General features: G+C 44.1%; 1 protein-coding gene across 1 annotated transcript; it reads right to left on the bottom strand.

The window, feature by feature from the left end:
• Window positions 1-1,490: 1,490 nt before the first annotated feature.
• Window positions 1,491-12,521, bottom strand: Sptssa (serine palmitoyltransferase small subunit A). The gene is made up of 2 exons (XM_075947443.1): window positions 12,313-12,521; window positions 1,491-2,226 (listed from the first exon to the last, which is right to left on the bottom strand). Exons 1-2 carry the CDS (start codon window positions 12,422-12,424, stop codon window positions 2,123-2,125), a joined length of 216 nt encoding a protein of 71 aa, XP_075803558.1. The 5' UTR covers window positions 12,425-12,521; the 3' UTR covers window positions 1,491-2,122.
• Between the last annotated feature and the right edge of the window lie 2,829 nt (window positions 12,522-15,350).

The following is a 15,350-nucleotide window of genomic DNA, read 5'->3' as shown; positions in this document are numbered from 1 at the left end:
TTTGACCAGTTGGTGAGAATGTTCTTCATCGAACACTTCTCAGCACATACACTCCTTTCTCCTTAAACCTCATCTTGATTTCCTACGAGGGTAAACATGCCTTGCATGAGGTCAGGGTTTGTGCCAATCGTCAGCTACGCAAAGGCAATTTGCTGGATTTCAGCAAAGAATGAGGATAATTAAAGATTTCTGAGAAGACAGCCAAGCAGGCAATCTGGGTGCCTGTCTAAAAGCCGATTCTCACCTTCTATCTTTAGGTCACTAGGGGGACAGAAGAACATGAGACACCCACCTGTCAGCAGTTCTTAATGGGCAAACATGGGCATTAACTGAAGACAACCTAAGCTAAATGCTCTTATTCAATTTTAGGTCTGAATACATTTCACATAACAACACCCAACTTTTAACTATTTCAAACCAAAGTAGTAGCTGGGCGGTGGTGGCACACGCCTTTAATCCCAGCACTCAGGAGGCAGAGGCAGGAGGATCTCTGAGTTCGAGGCCAGCCTGGTCTACAAGAGCTAGTTCCGGGCAGGTTCCAAAGCTACAGAGAAACCCTGTCTCGAAAAACCAAAAACAAATAAAAAACCCAAAGTAGTTACATATACTTATCATTCCAAGCTAACTATGATGATAAATACGAAAGTTTATATATTGCTTGAAGTCTTGGGATTTTAAAATAAATAAACAAATACTTCAGCAAGAATCTTGTCCTTAAAATTCAAAGCCAAAATATACTTTTAAAAAAATAGCAAAACTGGTCCTGGGGAGAGGGCTCAGCAGTTAAGAGCACTGGTTGTTCTTCCAATGGACCCAGGTTCATAACTCTCTGTAACTCCAGTTCCAGGGGATCCAATACCCTCACAAAGACATATGTGCAGGCAAACAACTCACACGCGTGTGCACACACACACACACACACACCAAAACTTATGCTAGAGGACGCCCTAAAATGCATAGTGTGTATTTTCTAATTACTAGAACTTTTATGTTCAGAAAGATGTTAAGATAGTTACTGCTAACCTAGTCCTCCAGCAACCAACCCACAAAATAACTACTAGATCAATATTTACCCATAAAAGAAAAAATATACTGCTACATTCATTGATTTTTTTTCTTTGAATTTAATGAGTTTACATCAAAAAAAATTAGGTAGTCATTTTACATCTAAGGAATAAAAACCTTTTTTAAAAAAAAATACAAAGAGTGGAAGGATTTTTAACCAAGTTTAAATTTCTTTTGGCTATGGTTCTAAACAGTTCATCTCATCACATTTTACCACAGTGTGCAAATGCAGTTCACAGCACCTGTCACAATCACTTTTGAGCACATGCACCGTCAATATTGCCTCAGAAACTGCTCTGCCTTCTATGAAGAGCTCTATCGACGCATTACACATCGCCGCTATCGGCCATCCACCCTCACGAGAACCAAAGTTGGCTGGAAATAAGTCCACGTAAGAATTAGATATCTAAAAGGTGAAACGTTCCTTGTATTAATTTTAGCAAGATCTTTACTTTTTCACTACTAAGAAACACTTTAATAGTTGTAGAGCAAAAGCTGTTAAGAGTCTAGGGAGCTAAAACCATACTCCTGAGTTCAAGCTTGCGGATAAATCCTTTGTAAGTAGGTCTCCCAGTGTCCTCCCTCCCATCCCCAAATTCTGCAATAGTTCTTACAAAACTTTGGTCAAGAGTAGAAATATATCCAGGCAGATGTGTACAATAGCAAGAACAGTAAAGCTCAACTAATGACCTTGGATTTAAAAAATAGAAGGCAATTAAGATGTACTCAAAGTTACATTAAGAAAAGCTTTCACTGGGTAATATCGAAACAGTCACAAAGGTTAAGAAAATACTGATATCAAAGTACAAATGACTACAATGTTAAAATAGACAAAAGCTACTATATTAAGAGCCTCTTTTTAAAATCAAAAAGAAAGAACACAACACATGAGTCAGGATGATTTTCCTGTTCTACTCATGAATTTTAGTCTCTGTTATTTATAAGGTTGTGTATGTTGACATCCGGAGAGCATCGTACATCGGATGAGGTCTCATTCCAACTTCACAAGGCGGATCGATCTTCCCCCAGGAACCTCTGGATCCTGGGCACGTCTTCGTCACTGTACAATTTCAAAGTAATGCAGTATGGCCATGATGTGCTGAGGCATAAAGACATAGCCGGTGTACAGTGCCATCCCCACCACGGACACCAGCATCGAATCTGTGCGATAGTTAAGGAAACTTATTTGTCTCAGTCTGTTCAAAAACTAAAACACAGTTTGTCAACAACCATCCATCTCTGGTACTCATTCACATAGTGTGTTTCCTATTTATCAAGTCCGTACAAAGAACTAAGTGCAGAAACGGGGTACTTGCCATTACAACATCCTACATGGTTTTTAGCCCGTTTACCTCTACCAGGTAGAGTCAGCACAGTTATTCTCCCTATTAGATAGTGATGAAAACATCGGATGACTTAAAATTAAGTGTATATGTGTTTAACCTAAGAAACAAGCAAGCACATATTGGAGCTGGAGAAATGGCTCAGCTGTTAAGCACCAGCAGCTCTTCCAGAGGAACCAAATTCAATTAATTCTCTGCACCCACATGGCAGCTCACAGTGGTCCGGTCCATAGCTTCAGTCCCAGGAGATCTGATATCATCTTCTGGTCTCCCTGGTGAACAGACATAAATGCAGGCAAAATGCCCATACACATAAAATAAAGGGAAAAAGGAAAACTGAGGAAGAGAGAGACAGACAGACAGAATATGATTACGTTTAATAATTTCATAAGGTCTATCAATTTAAGTAACAGCAAAAAAAAAAAAAGTATGATCTAGGTGTTGCAAGTTTGAACATGCCGAAAGTACTGACATAGAAGTTAGCCTGCTTCCACGGTACTAGAATCATACGCATGCGTCACCACGCCTGGCTTTTTTACCCGGATGCTGGCCATCCAAATACGGGTCCTGATGCTTGCGCAGCAAGTTCTTTACCCACCGAATCATTTTTCTTAGCCCATGGCTTTCTTACAAGAAAACAGCGTTTAAATAAACAATGTGCTCACTACAAACTAATATTTGTGTAACAGTTCAGCTGGCAGATCTCTTTATCAAGAGTTTTTCTGAGATGTTTATTCTAGCTATGACTGAGAAAACAGTGACTCTCCCAGGACCAAACTGAAGGCTGTCATTAGAAGCAGAGGTCAAATCAAGACCCAGAACCTAAATCCACTTACATCTGAAATCCCCTCCCACCATCTGGTTTATCTAACCTTACATTGTGCTTTCCCTTTGACCTCGTCCTTTAGGGGGGCGGGTGAGGAGCAGGGGCTCTCTGCGTAGCCCTGGCTGTCCTGGAACTCACTCTGTAGACCAGGCTTGCCTTGAACTCCGAGATCCTCCTGCCTCTGCCTCTCAGTGTTGTACCACCACCTGCATCTCATCTTGTTATCCTTAAATCTCTACCTTTCTCTTCATCATATCACCTCGTTCCTTTAAAATAAACAAACAACAAAAAAAAGTCCCTAAGATTCCCAGGAGCAGCCTAACAAACCCAGTGGCAGCCTAGCAAACCCAGTGGCTAACTGGGAACTGGCTTGGTCCCTGCTGCACTAAGCCTCCTGTTCTGGGCAGAGGTATTTCCCCAGGGTTCTAATCTCTATCAACATCTCCTGTGTCTTTCCCTGTCCATCACTTGTGTGTAGGACGACGGGGTGGATGGATTGTGCTTTTCTTCCAAACATCCACTGGAGGTTTGATTTGATAGTTTGGTTTTTGTTTACTCCTAGTGCTGGGGTTCAAACCAGGGCCTCCCAGAACTCATATAAAACTGGACAGTGACACAGGCCTGTAACCTCAGGGCTCCTCCATCCAGACAGGAGGCAGAGACAGGAGAAACCCTGGAAGCTTGCATGTGGGCAAACAAGAAACCCTGTCTCAAAGTAGACGGCAAGGGATAAGACGTGAGGCTGTTCTCGGACCTCCGCAAGTGTGCCACGGCATGTAGGCATCTTGCACACATGAACCCATAGTTTAAAAATGGTGATAAATTATCCGTGACACTGTAAAATACAAAAAGTGAGTGCTAGAAACAGCACTGCTCTAGAGGATAGCCCTGCCAATCTTACCTGTGTCAAAAACTCCACCAGTGTCTTAATCTATACAGTGGAGACACATAACCTACCTGAGATTTGATGTGAGAACTAGGAATCCACTCTGCTGCAGAAGGCAACACAATCCTCACTAAAACTGTTTTTCAAGGGGCTGGAGAGATGGCTCCGCGGTTAAGAGAACTGACTGTTCTTCCCGAGGACCCGGGTTCAATTCCCAGCACCCACATGGCAGCTCACAACTGTCTGAAGATCCAGTTCCAGGGGATCTGACACCTTCACACCAATGCACATAAAATAAAGTTAAATAAACCATAAAAAAAATTTTTTAAAAGGACCTGATTCCTAAAATAAATAAATAAAAATTTAAAAAATTAAAAAAAAAAAAACTGTTCTTCAAGGGCTGAACAAGTGCCACCACCCCAACTCGGACCTGCTTGGTGTTTTCCCACAGCTACTCCGCTACCAAAGTGTTATGATTTATTCTATAATATGAGGTGTCACCGATCTTCTGGCCAGGGTTTCCCTTTTGTTTTGTTTGTTTTCAAAACAAAGGTTTCTCTGTGAAGTCTTGGCTGTCCTAGAACTAGCTCTATAGACCTGGCTGGCCTCAAAATCAGAGATCTGCCTGCCACTGCCAACCGTGGCCTAGCCTGGGCTTCTTGCTTTCTTCCATTATTATTATTATTATTATTATTATTATTATTATTATTATTGTGTTTTGAGACAGGATTTCTCTGTGTAATAGCCCTGGCTGTCTGGCTGTCCTGGAACTCACTTTGTAGAACAGGCTGGCCTCAAACTCACAGAGATCCCCCTGAACCTGTCTCCCGAGTGCTGGAATTAAAGGAGTGTGCCACCAACACCCTGGTGAGCCTGGGTTTGGGGGGAGGGGGGAAATATGAGATTCCTCTCTTCATTAACATTTTAGGATCCCATTTATTTGGAGAGGGCATTTAGTTACCACATCTCAATCCCCTACTGGAGACATAGACAAAAAGAAAAAGTGTAAATCTGATTACATACAACACACAAACAAGAAGGTAATACATAAATAATATTTCTATTTACCAAGCCAGGGAGGGGCGGGTGGCACAAGCTTTTAATCTCAGCACTAGGGAAGCAGAGACGGGAAATATATATATCTACATCTATATAGATATAGATGTAGGTATACATCTATATCCAAACTTTTGTAGCTTCTTATAAGTTTTTATAGTTATATAGAAGTCAGATTTACAGAGTAAAGAGGCCTCTTCTGACTTGAATAAAACCCAAAAAAACTAAAAAGCTAAAAGTGGAAAGCTGGTCTCTGCCACTGAATTTGAAGTGCTTGTGGGCTGGGCCAGACCTTGCTGACCCTCTGCTCCCAGCTGCAGGACACTATAACAGAGCTACCCTATAAATCAATCCAGAACCAGCAGCCATGTGCCAGAATGAACACAGGCCCTGAAGACAAATGTTTGTACAAGCGCTGATGAAAAACAGGTCATTTATAGCCAAGCTGTAACATAAACATCATATTGCATTCACGGATAAAGCAAACAGAACCAGGCACGGCAGTTAAGCACCTTTAATCCCAGCACTCAGGAGGCTGCAGCGGTGGATCTGTGAATTAGAAGCTACATACAGCCGTCCTCATCAGCTTAGACCACGAAACCCAATATGGACAAGTTCAACAGGACCGCCATGTATGGGCTGCCCGTGCATGCTTCAGCATTGCCAGGGCATAAATTTCATTCAACTTCTGGTCTACATAGCTAGTTCCAGGATACCCAATGATATACAGTAAGGCTCTCTCTCAAAACAAACAACAACAAAACTCAAATGGATATAAAACTATGTATTTGTAGATTGCCTGCTGTTTCTTTAAGAGAGATTAGCCAACTAATCACGAGCTGATAAGGTTTCAGTGAAAGGATTAAAAAAAGAAAAAGAAAAAAAAACAGGCTAACCCAGCACTTATTCCAGAAAAAAAAAAAAGACCATAACAAAGAGAGGAAATACTTTAAAAACAAACACCATTTGTCAGAACCAAGACAAGGCAACACTGCCTGCCCCAAACACTGCCTGCCCTCTGCCATTCATCAGACTTGGAAAACTGGAAAGCCAGGGTCTCTCTGAAAGTCAGGATTGCTATGGGGGAAGGACGCTCGCTCACTCGGCTTCGCTATCATACAGCACAGGCAATGATCCCATTGCTCATGTCAGAAAGCTTTTAAAGCAATCCACCTCTCTTTTTCTTTTTCTATTTTTTTTATTTTTTTTTATTTTTTGAAACAGGGTCTCTCTGTAGCCATGGATGTCTGGAACTCGCTATGTAGACCTGGCCTAGAACTCAAGAAATCCTCCAGTCTCTGCCTCCCAAATGCTGCTCTCAAAGGCGTGAGACAAAGTCCTTTGTAAAGGCCAATTATAAAAAACTGTTTTCCCTTAAAAGTATCCAAAAGTTTGATAAATACAACTTATTTTAAAGAACCATCTGGGAAGTGAGGGAAAACATTTGGTTGTTAGCAGAGAATATTTAGTGAAAGGCAAAGCCATACACAAAAGAAGTTGCCATAGCCAGGTAGTGGTGGCACACGCCTGTAATCCCAGCATTTGGGAGGCAGAGGCAGGTGGAGCTCTGTGAGTTTGAAGCCAGGCTGGTCAACAAAGTGAGTTCAGGACAGCTGGAGCTGTTAACACCCTGCCTTAAAAAACAAAAAAAGACAAACAATAACAAAAAAAAGGCAGTTGCCAGCTACAAAGTTGAGCTCCAAAAAAGAAATCTTTTTCTTCTTGACTTCAAATAGCTGGAAATTATCCCACTAGAAATGTTTAAGAAACTGTAATTTTAGCCGGGCGGTGGTGGCGCACGCCTTTAATCCCAGCACTCGGGAGGCAGAGGCAGGCGGATCTCTGTGAGTTCGAGACCAGCCTGGTCTACAGAGCTAGTTCCAGGACAGGCTCCAAAAACCACAGAGAAACCCTGTCTCGAAAAACCAAAAAAAAAAAAAAAAAGAAACTGTATTTTTCTCAAATGTATCAACTTGTATCTTGATACTTTTCTGGCTGTCTTACATGGCAGCAAATACTTCTATGACATCTGATACTGTTACCGCCTCATGTAGGTGACCTGATCAGTCATGTCAGATCACAGAAAATCCTATCAGCTCCAGATGTTAGTGTGCTGAAGTAAAAACCCATTCCCTGGACTGTTTTCTCTCTCTCTCTCTCTCTCTCTCTCTCTCTCTCTCTCTCTCTCTGTCTCACACACACACAGACACACACACACACACACACACACACAGTTTTAAGAAAAAAGAAAAATCATGCTGCTGAATGAACACTGGGCATGCCCTGAAAAAAATCCTCACCCTAAACTAAACCCTGAAATCTGTAGCTCTGATTCCAGGTACCAGTTTACAAACAGATGTATATTTTCACTAGTCTATTGCCTTCACAAAGATTTTAAAGCCTCAGTACCAGGGGGAAGGGGTGGGGGGTGGGGTTTCCCAGGGTTTTCTTCAGTCCCTATTTCTAGAACACCAGTTAGCTCTGATGCAACTGGTTCTGTATTATTCACATGAGACCTGCCTGCCTTCCTTCCCCTCTTCCTCTCTTTTGGAGGGCAGCAGTCAGACATTGGAACTGGAGTTACACACAGGAGTGAGCCACCAGGTGGACGCCAAAAACTAAACCTTTGTCCTTGTGAGAGTAGCATGTGCTCTTAACTGCTGAGCCATCTCTCCAGCCCCTCATATGGGGCTGGTAGGAGGGCCACATGAGAGGGCAGCGACAGACAACCTTCAACATGAAACGACTCTCAGCTCAGCTGCTGCACAGGCAGAGAAGCCCTTTGAATTCTATTTTAAGAAAATTAAAAATTAGCATCTGCAGCAGAGCAGCCTCCAGAGATACATCTCTAGACTGGCCCAGCTCTCAGCTGATGCTAGCGGCCCTGTGTCCCATAAAGCATCTGTGGTAGCCTCAGAAACCTGACGACGAGTGTGTCCACAGAACACTATCCATGTATTTCTGACAAGCCCTGGGGCAGCTTCCAGCCACACTGAGCTGTCTACCTGGGCTAATCAAGTTGTCCCCCAAGATGGCAATGACTGTTTCTGTTAGGGCTTGCTCAATAAGTGCACAGCATCCCAGTGGCCTGCTGAACTATTGCTTTCCAAGAAACCCTATTTGGGGATTGTCCAGAACATAAATAAAACATACTGCTCAAAATTTATGAGTGAAACTTCTACTTATAACCACCTAGTATAAATATCCTTTCAAACACTCTATTAACTATTTTAAGCATTCCAATATATACTCTGTCTGGTTGCTACGAAACCCAGTTTCTAATTATTAAATATGAATACCTTGAGTTTATTGGTTTTTTTGAGAAAACTATCTTGGAAAACGAAAAATAGAAAAAAGAAAAGAATAAATTGAACATTTGGGGAAGCAGAGGCGGGTGGGTTTCTAGGAGTTTGGGGCTAGCCTGGTAAACACAGTTTCAGGACAGCCATTGCTACACAGAGAAACACTGTCTCAAAAACAAACAAAAAAAAAAAAACAATTGAAAACACAAAACAAATTGGTCCAGACATAGTAACATGCACCTTTAATCCTAGCACTCAGGAAGCAGAGGCAGGTTGACCTCTGATTTTGAGGCTTTGTAATGCGTGCCAGGATAGCCAAGGCTATATGGTAGAACCCTGTCTCCAAAACATAAGAAAAAGAAAAAAAGGAAGAAAGAAAGGGAATGGATCTTAGTTTATCTCAGAAGGGCCGTAAACATCACAACACTCAAGGCTTAAGGAGGCCCTCAGCCACTGCTATTAACAAATTGTAACAAATGGCTAGTTTCACAAGCTGAAGTACTGAGGAAAACAGACGAGGGGTCAGTCCCCACCAGGACTTTCCCAGACCTTCATTAAGCACAGTCTTCATTATCTTACACCTTTCCTGAAAGTTACTAAAGAAAACATTATTTAAGAGCCTTAAGAGCACAGCCAACTGTTAGGTTATTCTAACATTCTCAATACAAACACAGTGCAAAACAAACCAAAGCTCGGAAACTGGAAGTAAGGAAACATCTCCCAGGAAGTTAGGGCAGTTTACAAGAACCCTGCTGAGATCTACTTCTGGTCTTCTAACAAGGATCAGGGAACTGCCCCTGGGCTACCAGGCCTTCCCACCCCTCTCCTCATATTCTCAAGTCTTCCACAATCTCAGGACTGGACCCTTGGGGGGAGGCGTGGGGGAGCAGCACAAAGAACTTCTAACACAACAAAGGAAGGGCTGATAACTAACTCGGGTTTTATTTTCATTCTGATAACAGAGAGCACCAAGCCTATTTCTTCACCCAAAGGAGACAGAAGTGCCTATTTTAACACAATTTTTTTGTTGTTTTGTTTTGTTTTGTGATTTTGGGGGGCACAGAGTTTCATGAAGCCAAGGCTGGCCTCAACATGCAGCTGAAGCTAGCCTGAGCTCACGATGCTCCTGCGCTACCTCAAGTACTAGGATTGCAGGCGCGCTCCACCACACCCAGCCACACAAGCAATTATTTGAACAGAAAAAAAAAAGCACCTTTTTTTCTGATAGAAACTAAAACTGATTTTTTTTCTACTGGCTTCACAGTGCAGACTGGTTTTGCCAGTATGCAATTAACATTTTCTATGAACTGTATAAGAAAATTATTTTAGGGGATGGAGAGATGGCTCAGTGGTTAAGAGCACTAGCTGTTCTTCCAGAGGACCAGGGTTCAATTCCCAGCACCCACATGGCAGCTTACAAGTGTCCATAACTCCAGTTCCAGGGAATCTGATACCCTCATACCAAATGCACATAAAATAAAGTTAAATAAATATTTTTAATTATTTTAACAAAAGAATATGGTTACAAAAGTAACAAAAAATACATTTTGTTAACATTATTTTAACCAAAGTATTAAAATGTATGTACAAATAAATTCTTTCTAGTTATCTACATTTACTATACAAGTCTTCCATATCAACATAAATGAGCAAGGGAATACATCATTCACCTCTTTTTCCCCTTTGGAGAGTTACATACACCAAATGTCTAAGACCACTACAATACACGGTCTTATAGGATGAAGCTGTTGCTGTTGCTGCTGTTTTCGGAGAAGGTTCACTAGCTTTCTATTTCATCCACTTAGCTCTCCCTGGTAACAGGAAGCCGCATACATTCCTACCGAGGGAAAGTCGGAAGATAATGGTAGAAAATACACTGCAGTAGGCATGGTAGCCCACACCTACCAACATTCAAGAGGCTAATCGGGAGGATTACTTTGAGTTTGAGGCAAGTTTGGGCAACATGGGCAAGCCTGGTTACATAGCTAGATCCAATGTCAAAAATATCAAAACCAAAATCTACTGAGGCCTTAGGTTTCCCATCATTTCTCTCTCCCTTCAGAACAGGATCCTATTTCTACTACAAACAGCACAGAAAAATCTCAACACTGTTGCCACTGCAGCATTTACCCATAAACCAACAAATGTTTCGAAGTACATAGACCTACCTAAGCTACACCACCAACCTCTGACTTGAAGAGTTTCAAACTTTACCCCAACACTGTTTCTTTTCCTTTCTTCCTTCCTCCTCCCTCCCTTCCGAGCTTTGCTATATAACCCTGGCTTGTCTGGTACTGGCTATGTATTACTTTGCCCAGGCCACCTGAACTCCCAGCAGCCCTCTTGGTTCAGCCTCCTGAGCTTGATTCAGCCACATCTGGCTTTCCTTACTGTTGTTTTATGAAGCTTTACCAACATTGCTCAATTGTACTAAGCCAATTTTCAGCCAAGATGACCTGCTACTACTGAGAGGTTTCATGCATTTAAATGTACATTTTACCTGACCTACAAAACCCAAAGACCAGGGCTGGAGAGATGGCTCATTGGTTAAGAGTACTGCCTGCTCTTTCAAAGGTCCTGAGTTCAATTCCCGGCAACCACATGGTGGCTCACAACCATCTGTAATGAGATCTGGTGTCCTCTTCTGACCTGCAGACATACATGCAGACAGAATACTGAGAATACTGTATACATAATAAATAAAAAAATCTTTAAAAAAAAAAAAGACCCAAAGACCAAACTGAAGCTATAAACAAACAAACCAGGAAATCAGCAGACTTTATACTCCAAAGCCCCAAATAGGCCTTCTGGTTATTAAATTCTAGGTTAGGAAAGAAATGCCAGTGGTAAATGTCTTGCAAGCAGGTACATTTTTCAAGAGCCAGGTCCAAACAACCTCATGCTCCTTCAACACCAGCACCCTTGCTAAGCTTGGAGTGAGCGCTACCTCAGTCATCGGAATGCAATAATGCAAAGTGTGAAGTTGTCCCTGAGGAAGCTAAACCACACCAGAAAGCTGAGCCTGGGTGAAATACGCATGTGATTGTGAAATCATTCAGTTTATATTAAGGAGAGGTGAATAGAAGAGGAGAAAGAATGCACTGTTAGTATTTAGTCCACACGAATAATACTAGGGCATCAACACAGGCTTTAGGAGACAACAAACATCACAGACTTCACAACCTTGAACTACTCAATGAAGCTGACAAAATTAGGTACGGTATACACAAAGTGCTCAACAAAATCATCACTCACCAGTTCTTAACTATAAACTATACAGCAAAGCACAGTTTGAAACCCCATCTACAACTAACCACAAATCTGTCCCGGGCACAGCTCGTACTCACGGTGCAAAGAAGTCATAAACAAAACACACTTTTTAAACTGCCATCTTGAAGACCAAAAGGCCTGCCAGTAACTTATAAACTGCTTCCCAAAACTGTATGGGAGTGTCACGACCACGTACTCGCAACCTGGTGAACTGGTTAGAGTTTCCACCGCTCGGAAAGCCTTCAAATCAGGAATAGCTAAAGGGTCAAAGACGCCCAACCCCGGAGCGATTTACTCCACGAGCAGCATCCCTGCCTCCTACCAGGGGACTGAAGCAAAGGCAGGCGCGGTCGAAGCGAGACGTGGAAGCACCAGGGTAGACGTCGCCTTCCACATTGCCTGCAGAAATCAGGACGCCTCCACCCTGGGCAGGGGAACTTCGCCCTACACCCCGATCTCCGCAGTTCCACCTCCCTGGGCCCCAAGACACCCCCCCCCCCCCACACACACACACCCGGCGCGCGCACCCCTCCGAGCCCCGGCCAGGCCAAGAACACAGGATACTGAACACGGTTCGCTCCCAGGGTTCCAGCATGTAAAGTGCCGTGACCAGAAGGTACTGGTAGTAGAACCAGGACATCTGTTTCCAGGCCCGCGCCAGCGCCATGCCCGCCATGCGCCTCCCGCGATGCAGCAGCGTCAGGCCGGCCCGCGGCCCGCTCGCCTCCTAAAGCCCCAGGCCTCTGGGCCCGCCCGCCACCACCCTGAGCCCATTGGCCCTGCCGGCTCCGCGCGTCACCGTGTACGCCCAGCCCCGCGCGCACCCGAGCGGCCACCGCTGGCCCCGCCTGACCGGCGCTTATTGGCCAGGAGGCTACCTCGGATGCTCGCGCTCCGCCCCGCGCCTCCCCCCCTCCCCTGTGTGCTCCCCAGCCCCGGGAAACCGTCTGGGGTTAAGCACCCGTTCTGCATCCCCACGCGCCCGCATGGCGGTTGCAAGACAGGCTCCAGTGCCCACTGGCGTCCAGCCGAGGGTTTGCCTTTAGGAGGCAGGTTCCTTCAGACCAGCTCGGAAGGCTCCCTCTAGGAACAAGTGTGTGGAATCTCTCTCTCTCCTGCCTCTGGGCCAGGGGATTATAGGGCTGGGTGACAATGCAACCAAGGAGTCAGGTGTGCAAATAAACAGTGTCCGGTGCCAGAGAAAATAAAGGGTCAGAGAGAATGCAGATGTCAAATGTCACTCAGCCAAGAAAGTGTTGAAAACTGTAGAAGTGACGTGTACATCAGTTCTTCCCTTCACCCAGGCACAAGCATGAAAACACACATATCTAGGCCACATTACTCTCCCCCCAGTACTTCTTAACCTAAAGATGAGAACTGACCATAAACAGATGCCCATCTTTCGCTGGTTGCGCTTAGGAAACAACTGCACAGGTCAGGATCAAAAGAAGCGCGCTTGATCTAGTGAGTTCTACAGACAGCTAGCTTGAGCTCGCAGGAGCTGTCTCCTTTCTGCTTGCAACGGTACCAGCTGTATTCTACTCTTAAATCTCGGTTCATACACTACTTATGGAATGACATAATTAAATGACCTGCAATTTACATGTTTAAAAGGTTTGAGCCTACAGATTTAAGCTTTAAAACTTTCAAGGTTGACAGCTATTAAAAAATATCAAGTGTTCCTTACGAGCAAAGACCTTACAAGCAACAATAGACTCAAATCTGCTTTCACAGAGTACCTAGTCTACCAGAGAAGGCAGGCAGGTAGACTACAATGAAGTTTGATAAATGATATGTGTTCTGTGTAATTAGATTGGAAGGGTAAAGGCTACTGGACAAGTACTAACAGGAACATGGATGATAGATGTTCCAAACACAGAAGAATAGCACTCCTACATAAAAGTCTAGTGTTTGGTTCCAGGACTAAGAACCTGTACTGGCTGGATTTGCATGTGAACCTGACACAAGCTAGAGTCATCAGAGGAAGGAGCCTCAGTTGAGAAAATGCCTCCATGAGATCCAGCTGTAAGGCATTGTCTCAATTAGTGATCAAGAGAGGCGGGCCCAGTCGGTTGCAGGTGGTGCCATCCCTGGACCGGTGGTCCTGAGTTCTATAAGAAGGTAGACTGAGCAAGTCATGGGGCTCAAACCAACAAGCAGCTCCCCTCCATGGCCTCTGCATCAGCTCTTGCTTCCAGGATCCTGCCTTGCTTGAGTTCCTGCTCTGACTTCCTTCACTGGTGAACAGCAATGAGGAAGTGTAAGTAAGCCAAATAAACCTGTTCCTCCTCCCCCAACTTGCTTTCTGGTCACGGTGTTTTATTGCAGCAACAGAAATCCTAACTAAGACAAGACCCCACTAGTCCAGTGATTAAGTCAAAGCCATTAGTCATCTCAGACCTTTGGTTAGTTTTCCTTTTTGGTTTTGGAGAATGTGTTCTAGTTTGTTTTTCTGCTGCTGTGGTAGACAGTATGACAAACAAAAACCCTAGGGTAGAAGTTTACTTCATCTTATAGGTTACAGAACACCACTGAGGGGAGCCCAGGCAGGAACTCAAGGCAGGAGGCTGAAGCAGGAACCACAGAGGAACCCTGCCTACTAGCATGCTCTCCCTGGCTTGCTCAGCTTGCTTTCCTTAACAGCCCAGACCCATTTGCCTAGGAATGACACCGCCCATAGGAGCCTGAGACCAACCTCGTCAATCAAAACACTCACCCACAGACCAATCTGATGATACAGTCCATCCCCACTTCCCGGTGACACTAAAAACTAACCAGTAAACAGGGTCTCAAGCTGGCCTTAAACTCACAGTAATTCACCTGTCTCAGCCTCCTGAGTGCTGAGATTACAGGCATGCACCACCAAACCTAGCCTCGACTCATCTTTCAGATACAGGATGGTAAGAAGTAAACTCAGAAATTGCCAAGAGGTGGCGGTGGTGGCGTATGCCTTTAATCCCAGCACTCGGGAGACAAAGGCAGGCGGATCTCTGTGAGTTCGAGGCTAGTCTGGTCTAAAGAGCTAGTTCCAGGACAGGCTCCAAAGCTCCTGAGAAACACTGTCTTGGGGGTGGCGGGAGGGAAGTAAGCTCAGAAATCAAACTGGATCTGAGCTGAAAGTTTCTTCTGCTGGCTAGTTTTCACTGCACCAAAAGGCATAAACTGTTTAGGGAGAAAATTCATCAGAAGCCCCACCCAGTCCTTAACCCTGTGAGCTACAATGCTAACCTGCCAGGCAAGGCATGCTCATTGGTGCAGTAACAGCATGACTATTACGGGGATAATCAACTACTTTCTAACAGGATTTTAGGCCTGCTCCACAAGAGAGAACTCTGGTAGGGTAAATCTGCTCAAAAGCTGGGGAGGGCATAGGCCCAAGGAGGGAACCTGCTACTATTGTTTGCTAAACCTACTTCTAGTTAAGCTGCCTTTAAATAACTACATTCATACCCAGTCAAAGAAGCTTCCGTTTGCAGGGAGGGACAGTTAAAGCAAAGATTCCAAACTGGTCAAAATGCAGAGAACAGGTAGCTGTTGAGTGCTCGGCCCTAAACAAAGCATCTATATCATCCCCTCCAAGGTTGCAGAGGAGGAAGAAATAA

This window comes from Microtus pennsylvanicus, chromosome 14 (genome assembly GCF_037038515.1).
Source record: "Microtus pennsylvanicus isolate mMicPen1 chromosome 14, mMicPen1.hap1, whole genome shotgun sequence".
NCBI lineage: Eukaryota > Metazoa > Chordata > Mammalia > Rodentia > Cricetidae > Microtus > Microtus pennsylvanicus.
Note: the sequence above shows the minus strand (reverse complement) of the source record. Positions and strands in the feature narration are given on the sequence as shown.

Coding starts and splice junctions, on each gene's coding strand:
- Sptssa (XM_075947443.1), bottom strand. CDS start 12,424: ATGGCGGGCATGGCGCTGGCGCGGGCCTGGAAACAGATGTCCTGGTTC. Junction 2,227..12,312: donor CTGGGAGCGAACCGTGTTCA/GTATCCTGTGTT, acceptor ACTATCGCACAG/ATTCGATGCTGGTGTCCGTG.